The 26,633-nt window shown below is 45.9% G+C and overlaps 1 protein-coding gene across 2 annotated transcripts in view; it reads left to right on the top strand.

Annotated features, from left to right (window-relative positions):
* GOLGA7B (golgin A7 family member B) overlaps window positions 1–26,633 on the top strand; it is a 39,343-nt gene extending 12,710 nt beyond the window's left edge. Inside the window, exons 1-5 of one of the 2 annotated variants that reach the window (XM_035132749.2) lie at window positions 13,446–14,160; window positions 19,217–19,342; window positions 19,793–19,945; window positions 21,975–22,076; window positions 24,540–26,633. In XM_035132749.2, coding sequence (XP_034988640.1) covers window positions 14,149–14,160; window positions 19,217–19,342; window positions 19,793–19,945; window positions 21,975–22,076; window positions 24,540–24,647 — 501 coding nt within the window. In that variant the 5' untranslated portion in view covers window positions 13,446–14,148 and the 3' untranslated portion in view covers window positions 24,648–26,633. Of the gene's footprint in view, window positions 1–13,445; window positions 14,161–19,216; window positions 19,343–19,792; window positions 19,946–21,974; window positions 22,077–24,539 lie in introns of those variants that run through there. The other variant, XM_035132748.2, reaches the window with a different exon arrangement.

Below are 26,633 nucleotides of genomic sequence, written 5' to 3'. Positions count from 1 at the left end.
CTATTCTTTTCTTCCTGCTGTGCAGGATTTCCCCATTCCACAACAAAGAGTGAAATGGCTATTATCCCCATGCCATGGGCTAAGAAAATAGCCCCTAAACAGAGGAGAACTGAAGGTTCTGAGAGCACGGGTGGGAAACCTGCGGCCCCAGGGCCACTTCCAGTCTTTGCCTTAATTGATTGTGTGCAGCTCTTCTGGACTACATTTTGTATGGGGGAGGAAGCGGGGGAAAGGGAAATGAGAGAGAGAAGAGAAGAAAAGAGAAGAGAAGAGAAGAGAGGCCTGCTCACCACTAGTATGTGCCCCCACAGCAGGTTACTTCAAAGGGAATGTGGCTTTCGATGGGGGGAAAGTGTCTCTATTCCTGTCTGAGAGGGATAGGCCTTACTACCCCATAGAGAAACACTTAGATCTGCAGTTTGGCTTCCCTCCAAGTGCAGAGCTTCCTTAATGCATGGGTTAATTCTCCTTGCTGTGGCTGTCTTGGCAAAAGTAAATTAGGCAGGGACACCTGGGAAGGAGCACCATCTGCCAGGTGTTTTCAAAGCCAGCTCACAGGGTACAAAAAAGAGCAGTCTCTTGCCAGCAGAATTGTACAATTCTTCATGGAAGCACGGACTCCCCTTCACTCCAGATTAGGAGACATGTTATATTTTCTTGGCACAGAATTGTTGAGGGGGGGGGAGGAGCATGGGGAAATGTATGTACATCATCAGGTGTGACGAATAGACCCGCCCGCCCTCCTTTTCACTGTGGCTGTGTACACGAAATGCATTAAAAGCACATTTCCTCCCCCCAAAAAGAGAACTGTAATTTGTTAAAGCTGCTAGAGATTGCTACTCTATGATGGGTAAGCTTCTCAAGATTCTTTTTCGGTGGGAGGGGTGTGTGCATTAAATGTATGGTGTGTACTATGCAGCAGGTGTGTACTACCGTATGTGCATGCTGGGAAGACACAGGGAATCGCATCTTCCAAGCTAGTGCATGAAAAGAAGATACAATCATTGCATGTGACTATCTAGATGGAGATGCCATGCAATTGCATAAGCAGAAGCCTTCCCTGTAAGGGGCAAAACATGTAACCGGTGGAGTGAGCGTCAGGTACGACTAGTAAGGTAACCATGACCAGGAACTTCTAAGGTGTGTTTTTGTTGCTCTAGTAGGGAAGAATGATGTCATCTCTGTTCCTTTAGGGCCTGCGAAGCTGTACTGGGAGCAATTTAGTAAGCTCTGAGACTTCTCTGGCATCAGCACATTCTTCCTTCACTCCTTCCCTCTCCACCTGCTTTGAAGAGCATCCATGTGCTTCTGTGTCCCAGAAGATAGGGAGCTCTTTGAGAGGAGGAAGAAAGAGAGAGAGAGAGAGAGAGAGAGGAGAGAGAGAGAGAGAGAGAGAGAGAGAGAGAGAGAGAGAGAGAGAGAGAGAGAGAGAGAGAGAGAAGCAGAAGCGACAATATGCTTTTGAGGCCAAACAGGCAGACACGTTTAATTATACACTGTACAGCACAATATATTTTAACTAACTGCTAGCTATTTCCCTAAGTACCCCCTTATCTCTCAGAGCAATATAAAACCTGGGGTGGATTATGCTGCAATTCTGGAATCTCTGTATATATTATCGGCTGGGATCCTGCATAAACACTCCACTGAGTCAGAACAGCACCAGGTCTAAAAATAGCTCAGCACTGTCTAAACCCAACAACCTGTGAACACCCTCTCCCTCAGTACATATGGGGTGACAAATTCCAGCTCCCTGGCTTGAGAATGATCCAGCCATTCAGGAAGAAGCCGAAGCATAGAGATTAAAGGCAACACAGCTTCTTAGTTTTATCATAGACATGTCCCTATTTTATGAGTGGAGAGGGGATGTCTCAGCTGACCTGTCTACCCACAACCCACAGAACTGCTGCTTCTGCTAGACTCATACAGTGCTTATACCAAATGAATATAGAGTTGGAAGGGGACCAAAGGGTCATCTAGTCCAACCTCCTGTGATGCAGGATCATTACAAAGAAGCTCCTTATATGCCAAGCAAAAGCTCAGTAATCATCAAAATAAACTTCTGGCAAAATGAGTGTGCAATATGAAAAAACATAATTTCAGTTTAAGTACTCCGCGGACCTGTCTGGAATGGATTAATCCACTTTCCATTACTTTCAATTGGAAAGTTTGCTTCAGGTTAAGTACGCTTCAGGTTAAGTACAGACTTCTGGAACCAATTGTGTTTGTAAACCAAGGTACCACTGTATGTATACAGAGAAGGGCAACTAAGATAATCAAGGGTCAGGAAAGCAAGGCAAAGGAAAATTTAATCAAGATGCTTTATAGATGGTATTTAATACCTGCTCAACTAGCTAAAATGTATAAAACAAAAAACAAATTTCTGTTGGAGGTGTGGTAAAGCAGAGGGGATGCTCATACATGTTTGGTGGACCTGCGAAAAAAGCAAAAGCTTCTGGAACATAGTGTATGATGAACTTAAATAAATGTTTAAGTATAACTTTATGAAAAATACAGAAGCCTTCCTACTAGGGATAACGGACACAGGTATAACAAGAGAAGATCAGAAAATATTCCTTTATGCCACAGACCTGGCAAGGACCTTAATTGCCAGAAAATGGAAAAAAGAATTCGTGCCAACAAAAACAGAATGGCAGGATAAATTACTAAATTATATCAAATTGGCTAGATTAACAGAGGCAATTAGGGGATTCCCCAGACAAGAATTTCAAAAAGAATGGGGAAAATGTAAAGCAGGGGTTAGCAAACTTTTTCAGTAGGGGGCCGGTCCACTGTATCTCAGACCTTGTGGGGGGCCGGACTATATTTTGAAAAAAATATATGAATGAATTCCTATGCTCCACAAATAACCCAGAGATGCATTTGAAATAAAAGCACACATTCTACTCATGTAAAAACATGCTGATTCCTGGACCGTCCGCAGGCCGGATTAAGAAGGCGATTGGGGTGCATCCGGCCCCCGGGCCTTAGTTTGGAGACCACTGATGTAAAGAATACTTTACAAAACAGTGCCCTAAAATACACACCTGGACTTGTTTTGATTAATGTCTGCAGGAGACTTTGTGGTTGTTGTTGTTTTAAATCATAATTAAAAAAAAATCATAATAATAATTCATAAAGGAAACAGTTATAAGAAATAAGGAGGCCATGTACAGGATAAAGGAAGTCTTTTATTTTGTCGTTTGTTTTGTTTTATGTTATGTTTATTTTATGTTATGTTCATGTCTAATGGTGGTGGATTCGTTTATTGGAGTTGTGGTGGATTTATGTTGTAAATAAAATAAAGTTTGAGAGGATCTCTCCTCCTCTGCGAGGGGAGACGTTGCGGGCAGGACACGCTCCTCGCGTCAAGTGGGGGGGGGATGTATCGGCCCCCTGCTGCAGCCAATCCCTGCTGCCGCGCCAAGCCTCTGGCTGGCCAATAGGGCCAGCCTGGGGGCGGGGTTTGCAGGCATTTAAAGCAGTGCGGCAGCAGGGGAATCCTCCTTCTTCTGCTGCATCCCTACGGATCTCCCACCAACCCTCCCTTTAGGTCTTCCCTTTGGGTGTGTGCTTTGACCTTGCTATGGACTTCGGTTGGTTGCCTTGGTTGCCCAAGGGGCCTGGTAGGAGTTTTTTTTTATCCATTTGGCTAATTGGCACCGGCCTCTTGGTTTTTTCGCCTACCTCGTGGCAATTCGTCACAACTTTTTCGGTATTTGGCGGTTAGGCATTGGAATATGGAGTTGTCTGGTGTGTTTGAGGACTGGTTGTGGCCATCATCCAACCCTCCTCTTATAGGGGTATCCCCTTAAGGGATCCGACGGTTGTGGATCCCGTCCGATGCCCTGCTGAGGCTAGGGCCATGGCACGACCCCCGGTGACACCAAGGGAGCTTTCAGTTGTATTTGCATCAACAGGCTCCTCCCTTGGGGTGTTAACCTGATATGACCCCCCGCTGAGCGGGGTGGAGTCATGCTTGCTAGGGTGTCCAATGCCTAAGCCAATACCTCTCACTTGCTCTAACCAATAAAGTTGTGGCCTTATTTTACCCATTAACTCAAATCCATGTGTCACTGTGTCTTCATTTCTCGCACGGGGGGGGGGGGGGTCCTCGAACCGCAAGCTGGTAATAAATCATAGCTGCCAAGTTTTCCCTTTTCTCGTGAGGAAGCCTATTCAGCATAAGGGAAAATCCCTTTAAAAAAGGGATAACTTGGCAGCTATGTAATAAATGATTATTTATGATTATTTCAACACACCCCTCTCAAGAGCTGAATGCAGCTTAAAAGAGAGAGCAATGCTTAATTCTGTACACTCAGCTCTCTTTTTGCCTCTGGTGTACAAGTTTAAAGGTTTCTGTTTCACCCCATTAGTGCTTTTGTTCAAACAGGCTTTACAGGTTTTTGAAACAATTAAAACATTTGTAAGATTTAATCAGCTCACGGGACAAATGGAACAAAGGAAATAAACATGTAAGCCATAGGTGTTGACGTCTCTCTCTCAAACCACTTTCAACTCTTGTCTCTTTCTCTCTAGCTACCCAAATTTCTTCTACTAGCATTTCAAAAGAATGGTTGAGACTGTTTTCACAAGTTATCATTTCTGGCTATGGTGCCTACTTGCATTCTGAACTCCATACCTCAAGCTTGGTGGATCATCTCACCTGGGATAATTACATCACTCCTTTCCTTCCATAAAGTATTTGAGACATTTACACTTATCTTCAACCATCATGTCCTCTGTCTTGGCTTTTAGGAAAGGTACATAGATGGATTTGCTCTCTTGAAGGTATCAGGAAGGAAATCAGATTGTGTCAGATGGAATCCACATTGCTGATTACAGAACTCAGTGGGAATTTGCCTTTGTCTTTGCTCAGTGCCTCAGCTCATTCCCACCCCCTGGGCAGCTTGGCAGCCCTGGACAGAAGGGGGTCATTAGGCATTGCTAGTGAGATGTGGTGGTCAGGTCAGGAACATCCTTGACACTGGTACAGTGTGAGTCTTTGTCATGGGCCTCCGTATCTGTCTAGCAGATGGATGGGAAGTGGGGAGGGGAACTTGCGAGCAATAGCTGAATGAGTGCCTTGGTCAATCTGTCTCTGGAGGGTTGACCAAGACTCCTTCTGTTCACTCTGATGAATGGGTCTTGCAATGGACTGTTATGTTAGGGTAGGGAGGGTCCCTCATCTGTTTGTTGCTCATTTTCACATCACCCTGCTGCCCTGTGTGTCTTGATAAGTGATGAGCCCACGGCACAGTAGTGGAATCAATAATGCACAAAACAGCTTCACTGGCTCCATCTCAGCCCTATACAGGACCTGAGTCTTGCTTGATTCTCTCTGCCTGGGGTAAGTGATGGATGGAGCAATGCAGTAGAGTGATAGCTCTGGGCAGGAGGCAAGGGCACACATAGGCCTGGGAGAGCCCAGAAGGGCCTTTTCTCAGGGAAGATTCATTGCTGACTATCCTGCTCTTTTCATTTAGTGCAGTCATGTTTCACAGACTCGGAGATCATACTCTGTCGAAACAGATTGTATCTGATCTAAGGCTCGAGGGGGAAATTAGTACGGTAAGTAGGTGTGGGTGAACAAATGCTCCACTCATTCCTCCATTCCAGCTTTGGGAAAGGTTGGGTTGGGGTGTTTCTAGGAAACCACAGAATGAGATGTTGCCAGATGATCTACTTCAGCAAAATGCAGGTGTGGTGTGCATGTTGCTGGATTCCACCGCTCATTGTCCCTGACTGTTGGCCATGCTGACTGGGGCTAATGGGAGTTGTTGGGTCCCACAATTCCTGGAGGGCCACAAGCCCCCCAACCATGCTCTATAGCACTCTGTTAGCAGAACAAATAAGAAAGTTTAGTGCAAGCAAACAAGGAAGTTGAATGCAAGATTGAATGAAACCAATTAGATCAGGTTGGGCTTGTGTATTTGTGTTTAGGACCTAGTCTCCTATGTCCGATCACTGTCAGGTTCTGGGAGACTCCAAAATCTAGAAACATCTCAAATTTCAGATGGTGCCTATTTCCCTGGGGTGCACAACTGAGAGGATCGGACACATATGCCTTGCCTGCATATGCCTTGCCTGCAGAAAGTGTGAGAGCCCTGGGATCTCCATAGAAAACAACAACTCCTGTGTCACTGGGAAAAGCCTCAGCTAGCTTCTGTAGGGTGTATTGACTTATGTGGCCCACTTTGTAACAAGAAGCTCGATATCCTCATTTGCACTTCCCTGCTTCCTCTAGACCCAATACAGGCTTCTAATCCACTGACTGAATATTCATGAGCTTGCATGCTATTGCCAGATCTGCTGGAAAGCTCTCATTCCCTAAAACAACGCCTTAAGGAGGCAGCATAGATTATCCTTGGAATTGGAGTTTGGGGGCACCCTCAGTTGTTCAATGTTATTTACAGAGATATTTCCTTTTGGGAAGCCCAGTAGTGGGGGTATAGGCTTGAAGTTCACTTATGCCCTTTTCCTGCACAGTTCTGCCTGTGTTAAGGACGAGCTCAAATGCAGCAGCTTATTTTGTTTCCTGAGGTGTCATCACCACTGTGCTAACAAAAAAGAGAGCAGCTACTGGTAAGATGTTAAGCCCTTTACTTCTGCTCCAAGAAAGGAGTGGCAGACCACAGTGAATGTGTGAGTGTGATTTTTTTTTAAAATTCATACATCCAAAGGCAGAAGTGTTGCCATAGAAACACAGCACATCCTTTTTGCCAGCTGGGGGAGATGGCTCCTGGTTGACGTCATAGAGAGGATGACATGCACGTGGAACAGAAAGGTGTGGACAGTAGACCTATTATGGGGAACCAAGAAAGGGGAGCATAGGAGCCAATTCCTAGGGGCCAAAGTCCCTCTGGCCCCCCAATAAAATATTTGAAGGGGCCAGGCTCCCCCAAAGTTGATGGGCATTGCCATGCAAATGGTTTGTGTGTGTGTCTGTGCTGCATCTTTGTGATCGATGATGTGGGACAAGGCTTAACTGCTCCCTCCAATATTTTATTCGAGTTGGCACCTTTGAAGGGGAGCATCAGGAGGTTCTGAATGGGAACCCCAATCTAATATGTAAATTCTGTGTCTACTGTCTCAGTGCAGTAGTGGTTGATGCCCACTGGGACTGGTGGGGCAGAAGAGAGGCAGACCCAACAATAGGTGGAACCAGATCTAAATGAAAGGCAAACCCACTTCCTAATTAGTTGTAAATAAGAAAGCAGGCAGACAGAGAGTTGGTTGACGGTAGACTGAGGTTGGTGGTGCAGTGCCCAATTTGCCCATGCAATGGATGGAGTGAGGATAGCAGGTAGTCCTGCTGAAAAGAGAGTACTTAACAACTGTGGACAAGGCAATTCCTACCCCCTTTTGTTTGCCCTGATATTCTGGCACTTGCCAGAGGGCAGCATCTGATTTGTGACACACAACCTCACTGGACTTTCCTGCATCACCTGATTTCACTAATTTTGAAGGCTACAACCAGGTTCTGTCTGATGCATCCGTGGGTGATTGCAGTGGGCGATGGCTTCCATGCCATGCTGGAACGGAGAAGCTTGGCATTCTCTCAAACAAAGTATCTTAATATGAAGCATTGCATACAATCATCAGTCACAAGAGTGAATGTCAGTAAAATAAAATGAAAAAAGAAATCAAATGACTGGTAGAGAAAATAAAAGCTAATCACATCCCAAAGCTGAATATCACTGGCTAGGATCCCTGTGGTGTGCAGGCAAATTCCCCACCTACCCAGTTAGAGAAGATGACACAGTTTAAAAACATTTCATAGATGGTTATTTTTAGATTCAGAACATTTCTTTCCTATCAGACTAGTTCTCTTGTGATTCTAGGCATCTGGGTGGTGTTGGTTGTTATTATTGCTTCTTTTACTGGCTTCTTTCCATCAAGAGCAACTGATCCCCTACAACACTGATGCCACATACCATACATGTGTGTGGTCATGTTGAGAAGTTGGCATTTTCTGGACAGATATAGTTTTTTTTTTACAATGGACTTCCTTGGTAGTGAATATAATACTATGATTGAAACACAGATAGTGTCAGCTGGCTCCAAGCTTCTATCTAGCCGTTGTAAGGAGCAGGAAAATGCATGTGTTTGTTGCTGGTTTGCCACTTGTCTTAGGGCTCTTCCAGACTTTTGCTGTTTCGGGGTGGGATTCAATCACATACCAGTGAGTCCATCTTTTGCACCACAAACCCACTTCCTCATCCCCAAAGCTGGTTTTTGTGACAATGAGAGTGATGGGGAAATGCCCCAGAAAGTGTGGAATAATACAGTGGTACCTCGGTTTATGAACACAATTGGTTCCGGAAGTCTGTTCATAAACTGAAGTGTTCATAAACTGAAGCGAACTTTTCCATTGAAAGTAATGGAAAGTGGATTAATCCGTTCCAGAGTACTTAAACTGAAGCGTTCATAAACTGAAGCGAACTTTCCCATTGAAAGTAATGGAAAGTGGATTAATCCGTTCCAGACGGGTCCGCAGAGTACTTAAACTGAAGCGTTCATAAACTGAAGCATGGGTGTAATTGGTTCCGGAAGTCTGTTCATAAACTGAAGCGTTCATAAACTGAAGCGAACTTTCCCATTGAAAGTAATGGAAAATGAATTAATCCGTTCCAGATGAGTCCACGGTGTTCATAAACCGAAAATTCATAAACCGAGGTGTTCATAAACTGAGGTTCCACTGTACTTGCTTGACAGAACTATCACATAACTTTCCCACAAACAATTCAGAATAGTCCTGTTCTTGCAAACTTGTGCAAACAAGGCAGCATGAATGCTCAAGAAACAGGTCATCTGCAAAAGACCTTAGCGAAATCATAATGCCTCTCAGGATGCTTGTGCCAATACACCAGAGCCCTTGCCACTGGCTCTCTAATCTGGACTGAACAAACTGCTTTTATTCTGCCAACTGCAGGTTCTAAAGTCAGCTTCTGGACTGCTCTGACCAATAAGAGAAGCAGTCCCAGGCTATCTGCATCTTCAGGCCTACAACCTCTGTTATTATTTTCCCTGCTATATTATTTCCATTAGCACATTTTTAAAAATTCAGTGCAGAGAAGTAGCTAGGTCAGCATTGCCTCCCATTGCTTTTCCAATTGAGGTAAAAGCCAGACCACTCCTACCACATGCAAACTAAATAGGGCTGATAGCGGCCGTATCAGTAGCAGGCAGAGCTTCAATCAATTTTCTTGGTAGATTAATCGACTAAAGCTTCTGCTGCAGTTTGCCATCTGATTAATTAGTAGTGCTAATAGTGAAAGGAAGCCACCCAGCAGACTTCAGGCACATGCCAGCTCCTCCTTCCTTGGAAAAAAACAGAAATGCATGGAGACGTTCTCTTCCAGTTCAGGGCTAAAGCAAGTGCATACTTTGCATTTCAGAGAATTCAGGCGGACAGTGCTCAAATGAAACCAGTGTCAAAAATGACCGCAGTTTAGGTCCTTCACAATACAAACAGGTAAAGTCGGTTAGTTATACCAGCATGTTCTGCATGCATAAGTACACAAAGAAATACAGGATGAAGATGCCCCTTGTTGCTCATTCCCCTTATCCCCCTCCCAATCACTGTAGTTCCACTGACGGCTGTGCCTTTGTACTCTTTGAACTGAGGACAATGCAAGATTCCTCCACGAAATTCAATGCAATTTGCTGACAGTCAGCCCCCTTCCACGGCAAGACACAGCATGCCTGACTGCAGCAATCATGACCTAAAAGGACTGGCTTGAATCCAGTAGGCAGCAGGCACAATTACTCCTTGCCATAAAGCACCGATGTTGGCAGATTCCTCTCTCCACTGAGTACCATGAGTGATTTGTGAGGCGTGCTTCCTTCCCAAAGGCAGCTCATGTCCTGCAGGGAAGCTTATTTTTAGAACACCATGGAAAAGTCCCCATTGGCTTGCCTTAGGTCTTCCCGGTGATCTGAGGTGCAAGGAGATTCAGTCCCAACCCAGGACATAATGGAGTGCCCCAAGTTCTTCAGGGTTTCCTCATCTCTTCCTAGAAGCATTCTATAGATATTACACATGCCTACAAACTGAGGCTGTGCATATGTTTAAAGCACACGACTCCCCCCCCCCCCAGGAATCCTTGGAAGTGTAGCTTGGCAAGGGTGCTGGGAATTGTAGCTTTGTGAGGGGTATATGACAGTTGTCAGTAATCTCTTGGGGAAGTCATGTGCTTTAAATCTGTGGTGTGAATGCAGCCAGAGGAGACAACATATATTGTAAGCTCCCTAAAGAAGAGACCTATCATTTTTGCTTATGCTACCCTGCGAAGCTCCAATGCACATTGACTTTGAGGTCTATCTATGATATGCCATAAAAAGCACGTGGTGCATATCACACAGTAACATGTCTTCCATCCTTAAATGCATGCTATTCGTCATTTTACTCTGAATGCCATCATGCACCTTCTATCTTGTATACGAGCAGCAAATACAAATATTACATAAACAGAAAATGTGGCGTCTCCAAGAGCTAGAGAACTGAACTCTTTCGAACCCATACTGCCTATTCATAATAAATAATCCTGCCAGAGACCTCACCATCATTTCCCTAGACTGAGCACGGATGTGCTTAACCCAGTCTGCCAGGGCCTTCAATTATTGACTTATGAGTATAAGGCACTGTCTTGACCTAAGACAGTTTCCTAACTTGCCCTCCTTCCCAAACACGATTCCTTTTAATGGATTCAAATCACCCTAGCTGTGTATCACTCTTCAGCCACCCCCCCACTCTGTTTTTCCCATACTGCAGACCATGCCAATTGCCTGCATAGGTCTAATGAGCCCAGGCTTTGTTCAATCTTCCAGAAGTTTTGCTCCTCTCATTGAGCTGTAGCTAATCTTTCAGCCTTTCTTGTTGATGTGATTCTGTGCAGTGATCTCCAATGTGCAGCCTGAGTTTCCTTTCCAAACCTTCAGTTTTCGGGGTGGAGGGGTGGAGGACACCATGTCTGAAGATCCGTAAATGAAATTTCAGGCTGCACTTTGCGGAGCACTGCACAGAATGGCAATGAGAGATACTAAAACATTTCCAGAGCAGAACTCCTCTGCAGATAATTACAAGTTCCAAGCACTAGGCATCATTGTTGGCTTTGGGCCAGGTATGCCCAGCATCTGCTCAGGTCGATGCAGCATTTCTGCCCATGCCAGCAAACAGCTGGATTACCACTGGCTCTCAAACCTCCATTCTGCTGATGAAGTGCTCAACTGCAGGATTGAGAAGCTTCTCAGCAATCCGTATTGCTCCTTTAATTTGCCTGAATGACAAGATCCTTTGAGAAATTTTTCCATGTGCCTTTGCACAATGCATCTGACAGGGTCCTGGGTTGTATTAATTGGGAAGAGATGGGAAGAATGGAGGAGGGCCAGAATGACAGGTTTGTCTTCAGGGTGAGGCAGAAGAAGCAAGTATCCTGGCTTGGAAGTTGGGTGTGGTTCTTCTGCAGGTGTATACAGGATTGAATTAGGCTTGTAGCTGATATTTATATGTGTGTGTCTGGGTGTAAGTATGCATATCTGAAGTCTCTTGGAGCCACATAATAACAACACTATATTTTTAGACCTAAGCATTTATTTTCCTTCCTTCTTTCCTCCCCCCCCCAACAAGTAGCACATATATATCACAGAAACAAGCATAGCTAAAATATTCCTGCTATCTGCATTTATCTCTGTTTCCCTTATGTTGCTGCTGTGAAGTCTTGGAACATGCAGAAACAGTCACAATTTTCAGGACAGAACACACAACAGTAAAAGGTTCATAAACAGGCCAATATCTACGAGGGGGCTAGAGAGCTCAGCTTGGGTGGGGGAAGATTCACATAGGGCAGAAGAAATCATACCCATGTTGTTTATATTCCATGAAGTCTTCAGTACCCTATATAGGTCATTGCCCCTTCTCTATGTCTGCTGAATAAATTCTGCAAACTAAGCAAAGACATGAAAATAATAAATGTGCATAATTCATAGAGATTGCAGAATCCAGCCTTTTCCTTAGCACTGAACTCCATAATTCAGAGTACATTTGCAGGAAGCAGCTGAATAGCAAAAGGCCCCAGGAGGTAAAGAAGACAAAGAGCAGAATCCTGACACAGAGTAGAGTAGGCATGGACTGAGAAACCAAAGGGAAGGATAAGTAAATAAGGCAAAATCCTAAGGCAAGGATGATGAACCCGAGGCCCTCCAGATATTATTGGATTACAATACCAATAATTCCTGGGTTGCTAATGGTGCTGATGGCACTTTGAGCTGAACAACATCTGAAGGGGTCAGGTTCACCACCTTTGCCCTAAAGAAAGGACAAGCAGAGGAGACAATGAATTGAGAAAAGGATCCATCAGTGAGAAAGGTGTTATGAACAAAGCTCCCATTTGGCCTCCAGCAGGTGTGGAGAACATTTGGCTCCTTCAGATGTTGCTCAACTACAACTCCCACCATCCCTGGCTAATGGCCATGCTTGCTAGGGCTGATGGGAGTTGAGACAACAGTGACTGGTGGTCACCTGGAAGTTGTCCTAAGGAGAAAGCAGAGCAGGTAAACCCCATAAAACAGGATAAGGGACCTTGTGCTGTTAGGAGAAAAGGTGAGGACAGGCAAAGATGCTTTGGAGATTAGAGGAGTGTGGGTCAAGGAGTGATATGAGAATAGGGCTATTACTTCCAGGTGCTAGGAAACCTCCTGTACCTTTAAAAGTTCTGTAAAAGGGAAAATCCAACCAAGGGTGGAGGAAGCCACACCTGGAACTGTAATTATTATTTTAATCAAATGGTCAAAGCAAAGGTACAGAAAATCTCTCAAGGTGTGAACATTGCAAGTTTAAGGAGGTAGCAAAGCCCGAGAGATGCAGGGTTGAGTTTGAACTATCCAGCTTTCGACTGAACTTCATAGTTAACTAAGGGCACTGCATCTAAAGTTGCCCAATTGTGAACTCAGGAGAGGGGATACAAATATATTTAATTCCACGAAAAATTATGGTTTCTTTCAATCCTGTTTGGGGAATATCATTCCCTGGAACAGGGAGAAAACCCCATTATTTTAAATTCCAAATAAACATTCAGAGATCATAAAATGCTTTTATCCATATTTCCATCCGAATATGAACCATAGCTGCCAAGTTATCCCTTTTTTAAAGGGATTTTCCCTTATGCTGAATAGGCTTCCTCGCGAGAAAAGGGGAAACTTGGCAGCTATGATATGAACACTCCCTTGCCAGTTCTAGACAGTAAGCATGGAGGATCAAGTATAGTGCAGACACGCCACCCCAGGGAGGGCTATTCTGCAGGAGGCCCTTCTGTCGCTGTGCCCTAAGTGCCCATTAGTGCGGCCAATTAGTCAGTCCCACACCATATACCAGGTCTCCCTTAGGCTTTGTATGGGATGGGGTGGGTATGTGGCAGCTGGGGCCAAGCGTTCCCCATCAAAGAGAACTGCCCTGGAGGCGGAGGCAACAACGCCCTCCAGCAACACCGCGACCTGAAGCTATGCGTTATCTCCCGCTTTGAGGCTGGGGTAGCACGTGCCCCAAGTAGCCCGCACGCCGGCTCTCGGAGGACAAGCAGGAAATGAGCGCGAGCCCGGTTGCTCTTTTCCTTGCTCTGCACAGCTCCGCCTCTCGCCGTCCCTCCCGCAAGTCAGTGCCGGAGCCCGGCGCTCCAGCGTGGGGACACCCTGGGGGGATGCGGCTCCCACGAAGGCAGCCTGCCCCCTCCCCTTGTAGTGGAGATGCCATTCACTGAGGAAGCCTGAGCGTTGAGGCTGGGGGCGAGCGAAGCAGCTGCCGGTTGAGGAGGGGATCGCGTTGGGGGAACGGGTCGTCAGCACCGCGGACAGCGCTAGGCGGGGCGCTTTGCCCCCGACTCCTGCGCCTCCGATTCCAGCACCAAGGACAGCGCAGAACTCTCCGCGCCCGTTGCCCACCGCGCTTCCCCGCCGCGGACGCCGCCCCAGCCCTGCCGGTGGCAACAAGCTCCAGGGAGCCGAGCGCTTCCCCCGCCTACGGCAACAGGGACATCGCCCTTAGGTCGGCTTCCTGGGAAAGGAGGAGCCTTCGTCACCAACCTGCTCTAGCCTCGGCTTCGGACTCCCGAGCTCCCGAGCAGCGTGGAGCAACCACGCTGGCAGCACAACATGGCAACCGAGGTGAGCAGCGCGGGGAAAGCAAGAAGCACAGGAGGAAGCTCTGTCGAGTCATGGCAGCCGCTGGGAAGCATCTCCTCCTGCTTTGCCTGCCTAGTTTCTGCCCAGTGCGGTAGGGGATCGCCAGACCAGGCGACCCTCACCGAAACTGGCTGCTCCGGCACCGCATCCTCTGGGTTTGTTCTGCAGGCCCCATAAGTCCCTTGTGCCTCCGACTTCAGCGCCGGTTAAAGAAAGGCAGCGCCGAGAGCCTCCGGCGTGTGTCTGGGGCTAGGATGGTTGGCACGTCATGGCTCCCTCTGAAGCCTCGCCGTGGTCTCCTCCCCAGCGTGGCGTTTCCCCTGCTCCGCAATCCTGGTTCACTAAACAAGGCAGGGCATTGCTAATAGAGAATGAGACCTCGCTATGCTCAGTTGCGCTGAGGCAGTGTGTTTCCCTGGGTGCAGCGCAGGGAGTCTCATGGCAGTACCTGCCAGCGTCAGACAAGGGGCAGGGCGAGGACAGCAGCATCCCTGATGCTTCCCCAGGCTGTCCTTTGCATGTGGCTCTGGTGATGGAGGATGAGACCACCTGTGGCATATGACTCTCCGGTTTAAGTGTGGGTCCCATTAACCAGCTTTGTCGGCAGCCACCCCCATCCCATTGCTCCGCGAGGAAGGTCTCAGTGATAGAGCCCTGGGACCTCCAGGTAGGACTGAGAGAGAGAGAGACCCCCTGCCTGAAATCCTGGAGAGCCACTGCCAGGCAGTGTGGGCAATACTGAGCTAAGATGGACCAATTATGTGGCACAGCATAAAGCAGCTTCCTAGGTTCTTATGTGGGGTTCAGAGCAGAGCAGAAAGGGTGGGGAAACGGGGATCCAGCAGCGCTATCCCCCCAGGTGTTCTATAGCCAGGAGCTCTCCAAAGTCAGCTCCTTCATCTTACACCTCAAATCCATCCCTTAGGGCTGTTCTCCACAACCTTCCCCCTCCCGCGCCACAAAACAAGGTCTTGTTTGCTGTCGTTGTTGTGCTGTTGCCGAGGCAAGATGCAGCAGCGAGCAGGCGAAAATGGTCTGAGTCGGAATGGGAACTACCGAAAGGCTGTTACTAGGGGGAAAGGCGGCAGTTTCTAAATGCGGGTGGTGCGGCGCTAGTGCAGCCTGCTACTAACGCCACAGCAAGACATCCCTGTAAAAGGCCAAAGCATCTGAGCACACGGTGCGCCCTAAACCCCTCCCCTGTAGAGTAGACCACTTCCCCTTCCTGCTAGGAAAGTCAATAATTTTTATCCCAGCAGCAGATCTTCAGCATAGCAACCCTTGTTGTTGAAGTTAAGACCTCGGTTGACTCCCATTTTGCACATGCTCAGATTAAATAACCCTTGACTTGAGCCCAAACCCTCTTGAAAAAAACCGAGGAGTGTTCCGAAATCCAGGTAGAAAACAACTGCTGGCTTCTCAATATCTAGGATGGTTATTAATCTGGAGGACCCGAGATCCAATATATAACAGAGCATGTGGGAAATGTAATGAGGTCAGAACCTGAGACATGCCTTTTTTTGAAGTCTTGTAAGGAGACATCTAATAGGAAGGAAAGGTGTGCTTTTCCTGCCAGACAGGGTGAGGGCTGCTAGCAAATTGGGAAGGAATATAAAATTTCATCATGCCTCTAAAAGCCAGCATCAGACTGTGAACAGGCAGGATGACAGATTATCCTACACTTGCTTTCCAGGGGATCTGAAATGCCTCTTTGAAAGTTTGAAACTGGGCTGAAAGGATTTCTGGTTTATATATACTGGGCAGCTACAGAAGTTTAAAAAGGTAAAGGTAAAGGACCCCTGACAGTTAAGTCCAATTCCACAAAGCTCACTAGAAACTAAAGTGAGTGGGATGGACCCTGGAGCTAAGAGGTGTGCAGTTCCATATTGATTATTAATCACTCTGGGATTCATCACAAATAGGAGAGGAATAGTTTGAGACACAAAATCTGCTGCCACATCTTGGATTATCCATCACACAGCTCTAACTCCCAGAAATCCAATTCAGGGTTTTGCAAGCTGTCAGTTGGCATATACTGCTGCAGTTAATTTTTGTTTTCTTTCTGTTACTCCATTCTACATCTTTCAGTGTTGGTTTTAATGTTTTGGACCTGCTATGCTTCAACTCAAGCTGAGTAAATTTCAAAAAGTTGTTGAACTGATTTTTGAGATCAGTTCAACAGCTAGATAGTTGGGGGTTTTTTAAATAGTTTTTTGCCAAAAGTGCACTTTCTTGTTCTGTTAATAGCTTGTTGACTTGCCACATCCTCATTCAGCATATTCCATTATAAATAATTGGTAAACCAATGAGTCATACAACCTGGAAAATCAAGATACAGAAGTATACCTCAGTAACAACAAGGTGTTCCATACCTAACTATGTATTTTATCCTTACACTATCAAACCCTCAAAAATGAAGTGTTTCCATCAAAATATTTTTGTTAAATTGATTTTTCCAGAAGGTTGTTAAATAGTTCCAACTTTCCGTATAGCTTGTTAATCCTATTCCCATACTGTGTTAATCCTATTCCCATACTGACTCAAACAATATGCATTAATTTTATCAAGTAACAGATATTCCATGCATTCATAACTCTTTCATAGCTTTAAGTTATTCTTCCAAATTGTTTTTGTGATTTAAATTCTTGCAAATATAATTTGGTTATTGAAAATCCTCTGGTTTTATCCATGCCCTCTGCTCTATAACACAGGAGAAACCTCAATGGTATTAAAGGCGATACGGAGAGAATGGGCTTTTACATAATTGGGGGGGGGGTGTTTCAAAAAGATGGAAAAATAATGCAATACAATGCAGAAAAATATAGGTAGTGCCAAGCTTCTTTTCTTCTGACACAAATTTTGTACATCTCCATTTCTTTAAGATTCCTTATTTATTCCTCTTTCTGTTGGATTAACTGTGTCTTTGAGAGTCTGTATGCAGGAAAGCTTGGGAAGCTTCTGGAGAAAATGCAATCTCCTTCAAAAGCAATTTAGTTCTGCTGCAGAACAAATTATAAGTATAGCTGGAAATACAGAATTAATAGGATTTTTATTTATTTATTATTGGTTACCCACAGTTTAGTTCACACTCACATATACGTTACATCATTGCATGGGTCAAACACAGTGGACCTTACTCCAAATGGAATCAGGACACTTCTAAAGAATAAAGAAAAGTGTCTGGTTATAATTTTTCAGAACTGTTTGGATACTTCGTGAAGAAGGAAGATGCACGAGGTTTTTAAAGACTTAGATAATCTGAGTTTAGGAAATGAAAGTGTCAAGAGAACACAAAAAGTAATATGGCATGACAAAGACAAAGATGCTGAACATAATTGTTAGGAACAAGTGACTCAATGTATTGTTTCATGCATCTTATGCAGTTTAATTATTACTGTGACACAAATAAGGTAGGGCAGAAATGGGTCGTGAACCCATGATTACCCACACCGAGTCTAATGCTCCAGCCATTGAGGCACAGTGCTCACTGCTCAGGTGCGTGTGTGTGTGTACACACACCCACACCCACACCCACCCCTTCTGGATGAAATAGGACCAGAAAGGAAACGCCCATTAGAATTGCCAGGGGATATTCAGCTACAAGCTGGCAGTTTATGAAGTTTTATTCATATAGTCACAAATCTAGGGGAGGCTGGAACAACTCAGAGTGTTTAACAAAAATGTTTATAATGGGTTAGCCTCAGGAAGGATACACACTTTTACTCCCTAAAGTTATGTGACAGATGTCTGCAGTGTTTATGGAGGATCTTGCTTTGGGGTTGTAGTTCTTGAGCCTACATTAAATAAGGAGACAGATGCAAAGGCTAGTCTCCATATCAGCCTGAGGCTCTTACCTTTTTACCATGCATGATCTGCTGCTCTTACTTTTTATCTGTGTCTTTGGCTGGCCGGGATTCAAACTGGAGGTGGGATGAGTCTGTACATTCAGCTCAATCCAGTCTCAGAGTTGGCTGGCAACCGGGGGAAGAAAGAGTGTTTGGGGAGCAAAAAACCTCTGTGGTTTATTCTGGAAGAACTTGTTCTTGCTTTGTTAGGTGTGTCCCTTCAATTGAGGTCATCCTGTGATCTTTCCTATATGTTCCTGCCAGCCCCACACTTTGTAGATATATAACCCCAGAGTTTCAGGTTTTCCAGTCATTGATGGTCTTGGGAACCTGCTCCATTTCTTACTACAAAGCATCTTGCCAAGTTCCAGGCACACATTGCTTGTATATAGGGATAGCCCATGAAATGTAATAGGAGGGCTGATTCACACATGGATGTTGCACAGTTCTCAGCCAATAATGTGCACTGCCTCAGTTGGAATTTACTATCCATTGTGATAGAAAAGCTTCATGATGTTTGATCTATGATCTATGATGACTGTTTTACACATCTACGTTACTAGCTAATGGATATGGATGTATGAATTTACTCCGTGTCTAACCTTCAAACTGCATTTCCAAATCTAAAACCCTTGCCGGTATTCTAACGTGATGCTGAAGAAAACTGTGTTATAATCCACTGCAGCAGGGCTTACCAAAGTTGTGCACTACAGTCTCATAGAACATACTTTCAATCAATTTTGGGTAGGCTTGCAATGTTGAATTGGTTAAACAGTTGTTGAATGGCCTTCTAAATGGTCAACTAAAGAGATGCCCTCCAATTAAGTAGGGGAGATGAGAGAAGGGGATATTTCCATTGCACAAGCAGAAATCAGTTGCATGAGAAGAGCAGCATTGACTACAACCCAATAACAGTACCTCATAATCATAACTATTTTTTTAAAAAATTAAAATTTGTATCCAAGTCAATGTAGATTCAGGGACTCTTTAGAGCAGGGGTGAAGAACCTGCAGCCCTCCAGGTGGTGTTGGGCTCCATCTTCCACCAACCCCTGCTAGCATGAACAATGGATAGAGAGAGTTGTAATCCAGCAACATTTGGAGGGCCACAAATTCTTGCCTTAGATGCATGGCATCAGGGTATGGCGTGAGCTTCCCCCTCTGCCTGTTAACCACCTGCCTCTGCTCTTCCAGGTCCACAATCTCCAAGAACTACGGCGGAGTGCTTCCCTGGCTACCAAGGTCTTTGTTCAGCGGGACTACAGTGATGGGACCATCTGCCAGTTCCAGACCAAATTCCCCCCAGAGCTGGACAGCCGGGTACAGCCAGTTTTCTCACAGGGTTCATGCTGACTGGTGAAGTAGGTGACAAATCCTTATGTCAGACGAAGGCATTGTAGTCTGGATGCCGGTGAGAGCAAGGTGTTAGTGCACCAATGATGCTTCAGACGCTCTCGAAATCTTAAGCTGCACAGAGTGGTTTGCGGCCTTCTTAAACACCTGGGGTATGCCTCGTTTCCTTTTGTGCTTTATTCTAACTTGTTAGCTGTTTTTATCATATACAAAATACATAGAAGACTATCTTGCTCAAAGATGTGAACACACACACTTCCATTCCACAGTGCCCCTGCTTTTGTTCCAATGCTCCCTTCTCCATGATAGCATCTATTATTTTGCACTGGGTGAAAGATGGGTGCCATAAACAGTGGAATGGCCTCCTGTGCATACATCTTATGGCATTCTTTCTCTTTTTTTCTCCTTTCACCAAAGATTGAGCGGCAACTTTTTGAAGAAACTGTGAAAACCCTCAACAACTTCTATGCGGAAGCTGAGAAAATAGGGGGCAGCTCCTACCTGGAGGGATGTCTGGCCTGTGCCACAGCCTACTTCATCTTCCTCTGCATGGAGACCCGCTATGAGAAGGTTTGGAGCCACAACATGCATTGTATTGTGATATAACAATTGAGGTTGTTGTCGTATAATATTGATTGGTCAATATGGAGTGTGCAAGTTAGATGAACTACCTGATAATCCACATTCATAAGATGTAGATTCCTTGTTTCTCCCATATTTAACAATATCCTATCCAACCGCTTCTTGTGCCAATAACCTCAATTTGTGAATCATTGGGGGTTAGGACTGAACTAAATAGGATATAAAGGGTTACCATCCAGAAATGCTGTGAACCCAACTATTGTAGCAAAGCTGTAGCAAACCGACGCTATGCATCAGTGCATATGGTGCTGAAGCACCCAGAAATTAGAATGCCAAGCTGAGGTTTTTATTTATATACTGGCTTTTATTTACTTAATTGTGATAGTATGTGATCTGAATTCTGAACCCACACAACGCAGGATCATGTAGACAATGAGGTCGCACTGGCAGAGTTTTTAGCTTTGTCTGATGTGCTGATGGCAGGAATCCAAGGAACACTTGGCTCATGCATATGGACTGAAGGATTACTTGCACAGAATGACCACCTAGAGTTTGAAGAGTGGAGAGAGAAGCCCAGTGTGGACACATCCTCATTCTTTGATTTTGTTCTTGAGAGTCCCCCCCCCTTCCTGGTTGTGTCTGAAATTTGCTTATCTCTAACAGCAGGTAGGCAGGACCTTGAATATCCTTGCCTAGTAAAGAGCTCTGGTTGAATAGAACCAGGGAGACCTGCAGCAAAATGTTGCAGTGTGGAATGTTCTTGGGCTTCTCCAGATGACCTGTTTATTGAGGACTCATCCAAGTTTACTAGCACAAAGTTTTCAGGGCAATTTTACAGTGTCCTCTCTTTATTGAGCATTTCTCCTGAATTGTTTGTGGGGAGGTTATATGACTTCCTGTCAATTGACCATCATCACACACTTTTTAGTGAACTTCCTCATCACTTTCCTTCCTGCAAAAAGTCTGGAACTTTTTAAAAGTAGATTTGTGGTGCCACAGCACTTTAACTGTGACAACCAAAATTGCAAAAATGCAATTAAATTCTTCCTGCAATATAGTGACAATCTGTTCAGTACCCTCCCCAGGATACTCCATTACATTTCCCACCCAATCCTTTTTCCTCCCCACCCCCCACCCACATGCTGCAATAGTATTCCATGGCCACTGAACATGTTCTTTTTGGGGTTCCCCATAATTTTCCCCCTAAAGATTCTTTATACTTATGCAAAAGTTAGAGTTTCCTGAGGCCTGTTGATACTTCCCTCTTGCCCATAGCTGTCTTGACTTTATAAGCATCGGTACTGATGTCTGAACATAAGAAACAGAGGGAATAATGAACAAGATTAAAAGGGAAAGGCGCATGATTTAAACTGACAGCCTGTTTCAAGCTGTAGGAAATGCTTTCTTTGTCACAGGTTTTGCTCAAAATGTCAGACTTGACAACTTACTATTTTCCAGGGTTGGGAAAATATTCAAAATAGCAGAGCATTCTGGTACACTTAACAGCTCTGCCTTCAGGTTTAATACATTTCATCTGAATGTAGTGCTACCTTTCTGTGAGGTCTTCAGCTAATTTAGATTGGGCTCCCATGAATTCAAGATGCAAATGCAGTCATTCACAGAGGCACATAAATAGCATAGGAGAGAGACTAAAATAATTCTTCTGGTATCACTTACAAAAAGTGTTCTCAGGCAGATAGTAGGGCAACATGCTCTGGGTAGGAGCACAGTTAGGCAATAGAGTGAATTGCCCTGGGAAACTTTCAAAGCTTGATGGTTATCAATCAGAGATTACTGAAACTGGGAATGGGATATCTAGGTCAACACTAGCTTCTGTTATTGAGGTGTTTCATCTGTTGTGGTTTCATGAAACACTTTTTCCTTCTTGAAGTAGGTGAATTCAAGAACTTCTGAGGATCCCAGTAAATGGACCGTCTTCCCTGTATTTTGTGTCTCATTCTCTGGGGCTACATCTTTGCTAAATAGTTGCTGAATGGTTGTCCTATTATCTCACCAGGTTCTGAAGAAGATCTCCAAGTACATCCAAGAGCAGAATGAGAAAATCTATGCTCCTCGAGGGCTGTTGCTGACAGACCCAGTGGAACGGGGCATGCGAGTTGTATCCTTCCTGGTTAGCACCAAAGGGGAAAGGGGAAGATATGGTCACCCTATAGATCGCTCTTCTTACCCATGTGGCTGACTCTCACCAACACACACACACACACACACACACACACACACACAAAACCATTTCCTGTGTCCCAGCTGAGATTCTCTGCTCCAAATTCAGCGTTCAAGCTCAAAAAAGAAGTTGCGGGATCGTGCTACTTAGTCTACTTACTTATTTCACAGCGGTTGTTTACTGCTTTCAAACCACAGTGGCTCTCAAAGCGGTTCACAAAAATAAAATCAGATCTACAGGCAGATGATATTACTCCACACAGCAACAAATCTGGAGTCCCAAGTGCTATCAGTGATATTTCGAACAATAGCATTGTGTGACTCTGCTCCCTTGACAAGAGTTTGGGAAAACGGGGCAATATAAGGCTGAGGTTTTTAGGAACATAGGGAACTGCCTTATATGGAGTCAGACCACTGTCTCATCTTGCTCAGTACCACTGAGCTATGACCCTTCCTAACTGCTGCTCACTTTTCTGCTGCTCTCAGCAGATGGGATCAGTGGGGCTTTGGCTGGTTTCAGGCACAGTGTGTGGACAGTGATGTCTAAAGTAACCCCCCAATTCCCTTTGCTGGTGTTGCTGCCTCCCCAGGTTCACCGCAGTGCTACAGGAAACGACCCATGCTCCCAAAGGGGCTACCAGGCCTATGCTTAGCAGCCAGAGGTTTTCAGTCTTTGTGGAGTCAAGCTCCTTCACCAGAGGTTGTGTCCAGCTATTGCGGCTTCTGGCTCTGCTCCCTTGAAGGGATGTGGTGGCCAAGAAGAAGTGGGTACTGAAAGGCACATGTGTTCCCTCCAACCCACCAAGCATTCCTGCTGCCTCTAGTGCTGCCAGGACTCACAGTTTCCTGAACTTGTCAGCAAAATGTATTTTAGCCTTCAAAAACACAAGCAAAACACCGTAGGGATTACAAAGGATGTGCTTGGGGTGTGTTTGTTTAGAGCTTTAAAACTTTGCTCTTCAGATGAAAAGGGCTTGCAAAGACCAGAAATAAAACAGTCCCTGCCCTCGGGCTCACAATCTAGGGGACACAGCACAAAATGAAAGAGATTTGGGAGGGAAGAGGTAAAAGCAAGCTCAGGTGCAGGTTTTTAGTTACAAAGAACATCTCATAATGGAAGGCAGTAGCATATAACTTTAGGGTTGTCCCTGCAAGAGTGAGCATGCAATATATTCATGGGGCAAAGACTACTTTTTGTGTAAGGAAAGATTAACTATCTTATCATGCGCCTGATTACTCTCTCAAACATAAGTCTCACTTAGTTCAGTAATACTTACTCCCAAGTTAATAAAGCATTGCATGCTTTTAACTATTTCTCTTAGATAAGTGGTGGTTAAGGATTGGAAGTAGACAGATATGAAACTATGACTAAGGAGCATCCTTCTTTCACCTTCTGTGTGATATCAAACAGCAGGAATGGATAACCTGTCACCCCACAGATGTTCTTAGGTTCCAGCTCCCATCAGCTCCAACCAACTTGGTTGGCCAATAGTCTGAGATTATGGGATGAAAGCCACAGATTAAAGGCTCGCCCACACTTCTGCTTGTCATGCCACTTTCCTTGGGGTAATGGAGCTCTTTACTGCTGAATCGGAACAAGTGTCAATTGGATTTTCGGTGGACTGACACTTGCTCCAATTCAGCAGTAAAGAGCAGGTTTTCCTGGGGAAAGAGGTGGGGCAAACAGAAAACCTCTGGGACCTGTTCTTTCTAGGTGAGGGATAAGTGGAAGTGAGCAGAAGCTCCAACAGCACAGGATGCCAACCCCTTCTGTAGAAGAAGACAGCTGATGTCAGAGAAAAACAGATGAGGCACATTTTTATTCAGTGCATAGTTGACTTGTGGAAGCACAACAACATGTATTTGAGACAGAGCAACTGCCTGAAAGGTGCACTGTCATTTCATATTTCAGCTGCACATGCCAAACTGTCTGAGGTTGGAACAGTCAGGAACTTGCTCTTACCAGATAAGCTGATGTATTACAACAGAGGTGAGGAAACTTCTTCAGACTGAGGCCTCGTTCCCTTGTGGGGAACCACCCAAGGGCTACTTGCTAGTGGTGGGTGATGCCAGAGGCAAAGGTGGGTGAAAGATTGGATGGGACTCTTCCAGCATAAATCAGAGGTTTATATACACACATCTGTCCAGCCAGGCAGAAGAACTCAAGGTGGGCATAAAGCAAGATTGTCCCAGGAGGGGCATGGCCTAGGGAGTTTCACAAAAGCTGGATGGAGAGATCTGCAAGGACACAGTTGGCCCCTGGGCTGGAGGTTCACCACCCTGCTCAACAGCATTGTCAAGCTCTATACAGTAGCTCTATGTGCATTTGTGGCCGAACAGGGGTGTGTGAGGCTACTACCTCTCCTTGTTCCCTGTGTCCTCCTTATCCTCTTGCCCACAGATCGAAATCTCCATCTATGAGGATCGTTGCAGCAGTTCCAGCTCTGGCAGCTCAAGCAGCAGCAACAGCAGTGCTGGCGGCGGGGGTGGGGGAGCCGGGGGCCGGTGACTGGCACAGAGTCCCGGCAGGGATTTGTACTGCCGGGACGATGGTGTCTCCGAGATCCGCAGACTGCGCTACCAGAGCACCCGCTTCTGAGCAGCCCCAGGGGGGTTGGGGTGCCAGCAAGGAGGGTTGTGACATCCCTGGGGAGGGGCTTGTGACAACCAGTGGGGCGGGGGTGGGGGGCAAAGTCGTTCTAAAGAGGATGCTTGGCCTCAGCCCCAAATGAGCCCAGTCTCTCCATGGCTCAAAACCTGGATAACCTGAACTGCTTGACATTTCCTGTGGGCTCCTGGGGACACTCCTGCCCACCCCCTCCCCGGGATGTCCAGATGTGTCATTGTCCAAGTCCTGCAGGCACACAAATACCCTGTCTGAATGCACCCTCTTGCTCAAGGTCAAATGACCAGTAAAGATCAGCCCAGCATGGTGAGGTGGGGTGGGGTGGGGGTGAGGGAACTGGTGGTTTTGGGACCCCGTGACAACCCTTTCCCTGAGCACCACGGTCCTCTCCCCTCCTGCACTGGCACTGACCCCCCCATCCTAGCTCCTGTCTTTCGCTTGCTGCTGTGCATGCCATTCTCCTGGCACTTTAGGCATGGTCTGTGCATCCAACATCCACAGTGCTGTGGTGGGGCCCCTGCAAGTGCTTTGCCCACCCTCCCCTCCCTCCTGCAGGGCACTGGTACTGGCAGAGATGTGCCCTCTCACAGATTCCAGGATGGACTCTGTACTAGGGCACATGCCTGATGCGCTGGATCCTTTTGAGGCAACAGAGGGGCAGGGGCATTGTATGGAGCCACAGGAGGGGGTGAGACAGCACTGCCCCCCCCTCTGGTGGGATAGCAGCATGGATCCTGTCGAGAACTATATAGTCTTCCAAAGTTGAAAGACTGCACCTTGCCACCTCTGACCAGCTGCAACAGGTTTTCCAGTTCAACCAGGGATCGTGGAGAGCATCAGAAGATGGAAGGTGTTGGAGGTGCTTTAGTGGAGAGGCCTCTGGCTCCTCAATTCCTCAGCTCATCCCAGTCCAATAAGCGTCTTTGGGATTATGTATGTAAATATTTAATATAGCCCTGGCTACCAAAGCTCCACCCCTCCCTTCACCCTTACACCACATTTGGCAAACAGAAGAAAGAGGAAGGAGGATGAAAACTCTGAGGTGGGTATGGAACCCTGCAATATTTGACCCACTTCCCCAGTGCACAGGTGTTTTGTAGCATCACCTTATCACTTGCATGCACAAGTTCTCTCCTTGCTGCATGTTCCTCCTCCCTCCTTCCTGTAAATAGCTACCTGGGCCCCACATATGTATGTTTGAGACCCTCTTGGTTCTGGAGCTTCGGTACGTCTTCTCTGAGTCCCCAGTGCCATTCTGTGAAACGAGATGGGAAGGCAAGGGGGAGATGACTGAACCACTGGGTCAGTGGACTGGGCTGCCCAATGAACAGGTGTCCAAACCATGGGCGAAGCCTGCCACCACTTCCGGCAACGGACAGCAGCTCCAAAAATGCTTCCAGCTTCTCACACACCACATGTCCCACGCACAGCTAGATTTCCTTGTGGGGGTCACTCAGTATAAGACTTTGTTTGCACCCAGTTGTGGAGGGGGAGATTGTTGGAGGGTAGACACTAGGCTGTCTTGGATGCTTGGCCTGGGCAAACTCAGTAGTTACTCCAGCACTTCGTTAGTGCTCCAAACTTCTTGATTTCAGAATGGGATTTCCTCCTTTTTGATGGTGGGAATGAATGTGTTTGGAGAGTTACCAGACCCTAATTGTGCTGCAGAGAAATGGGAGAGCTGCAGAGGGCATCACAAATGCATAGAGGTTAAGCCAATGTGACTCTGGGAGGGTTTCCCCCTGTACCCAGATGCCCTGAGAAACTGCTCCCCATGCCATATATTGGACTCATGGATCTGGTCATAGTTGTATCCCTCTGACTCTACATGAAAACGTCTGACAATAAATGAGAAGTGAGAATCTACAA

This window comes from Zootoca vivipara, chromosome 5 (genome assembly GCF_963506605.1).
Source record: "Zootoca vivipara chromosome 5, rZooViv1.1, whole genome shotgun sequence".
NCBI classification, from domain to species: domain Eukaryota; kingdom Metazoa; phylum Chordata; class Lepidosauria; order Squamata; family Lacertidae; genus Zootoca; species Zootoca vivipara.
This window is presented reverse-complemented; position numbering and strand designations above follow the sequence as displayed.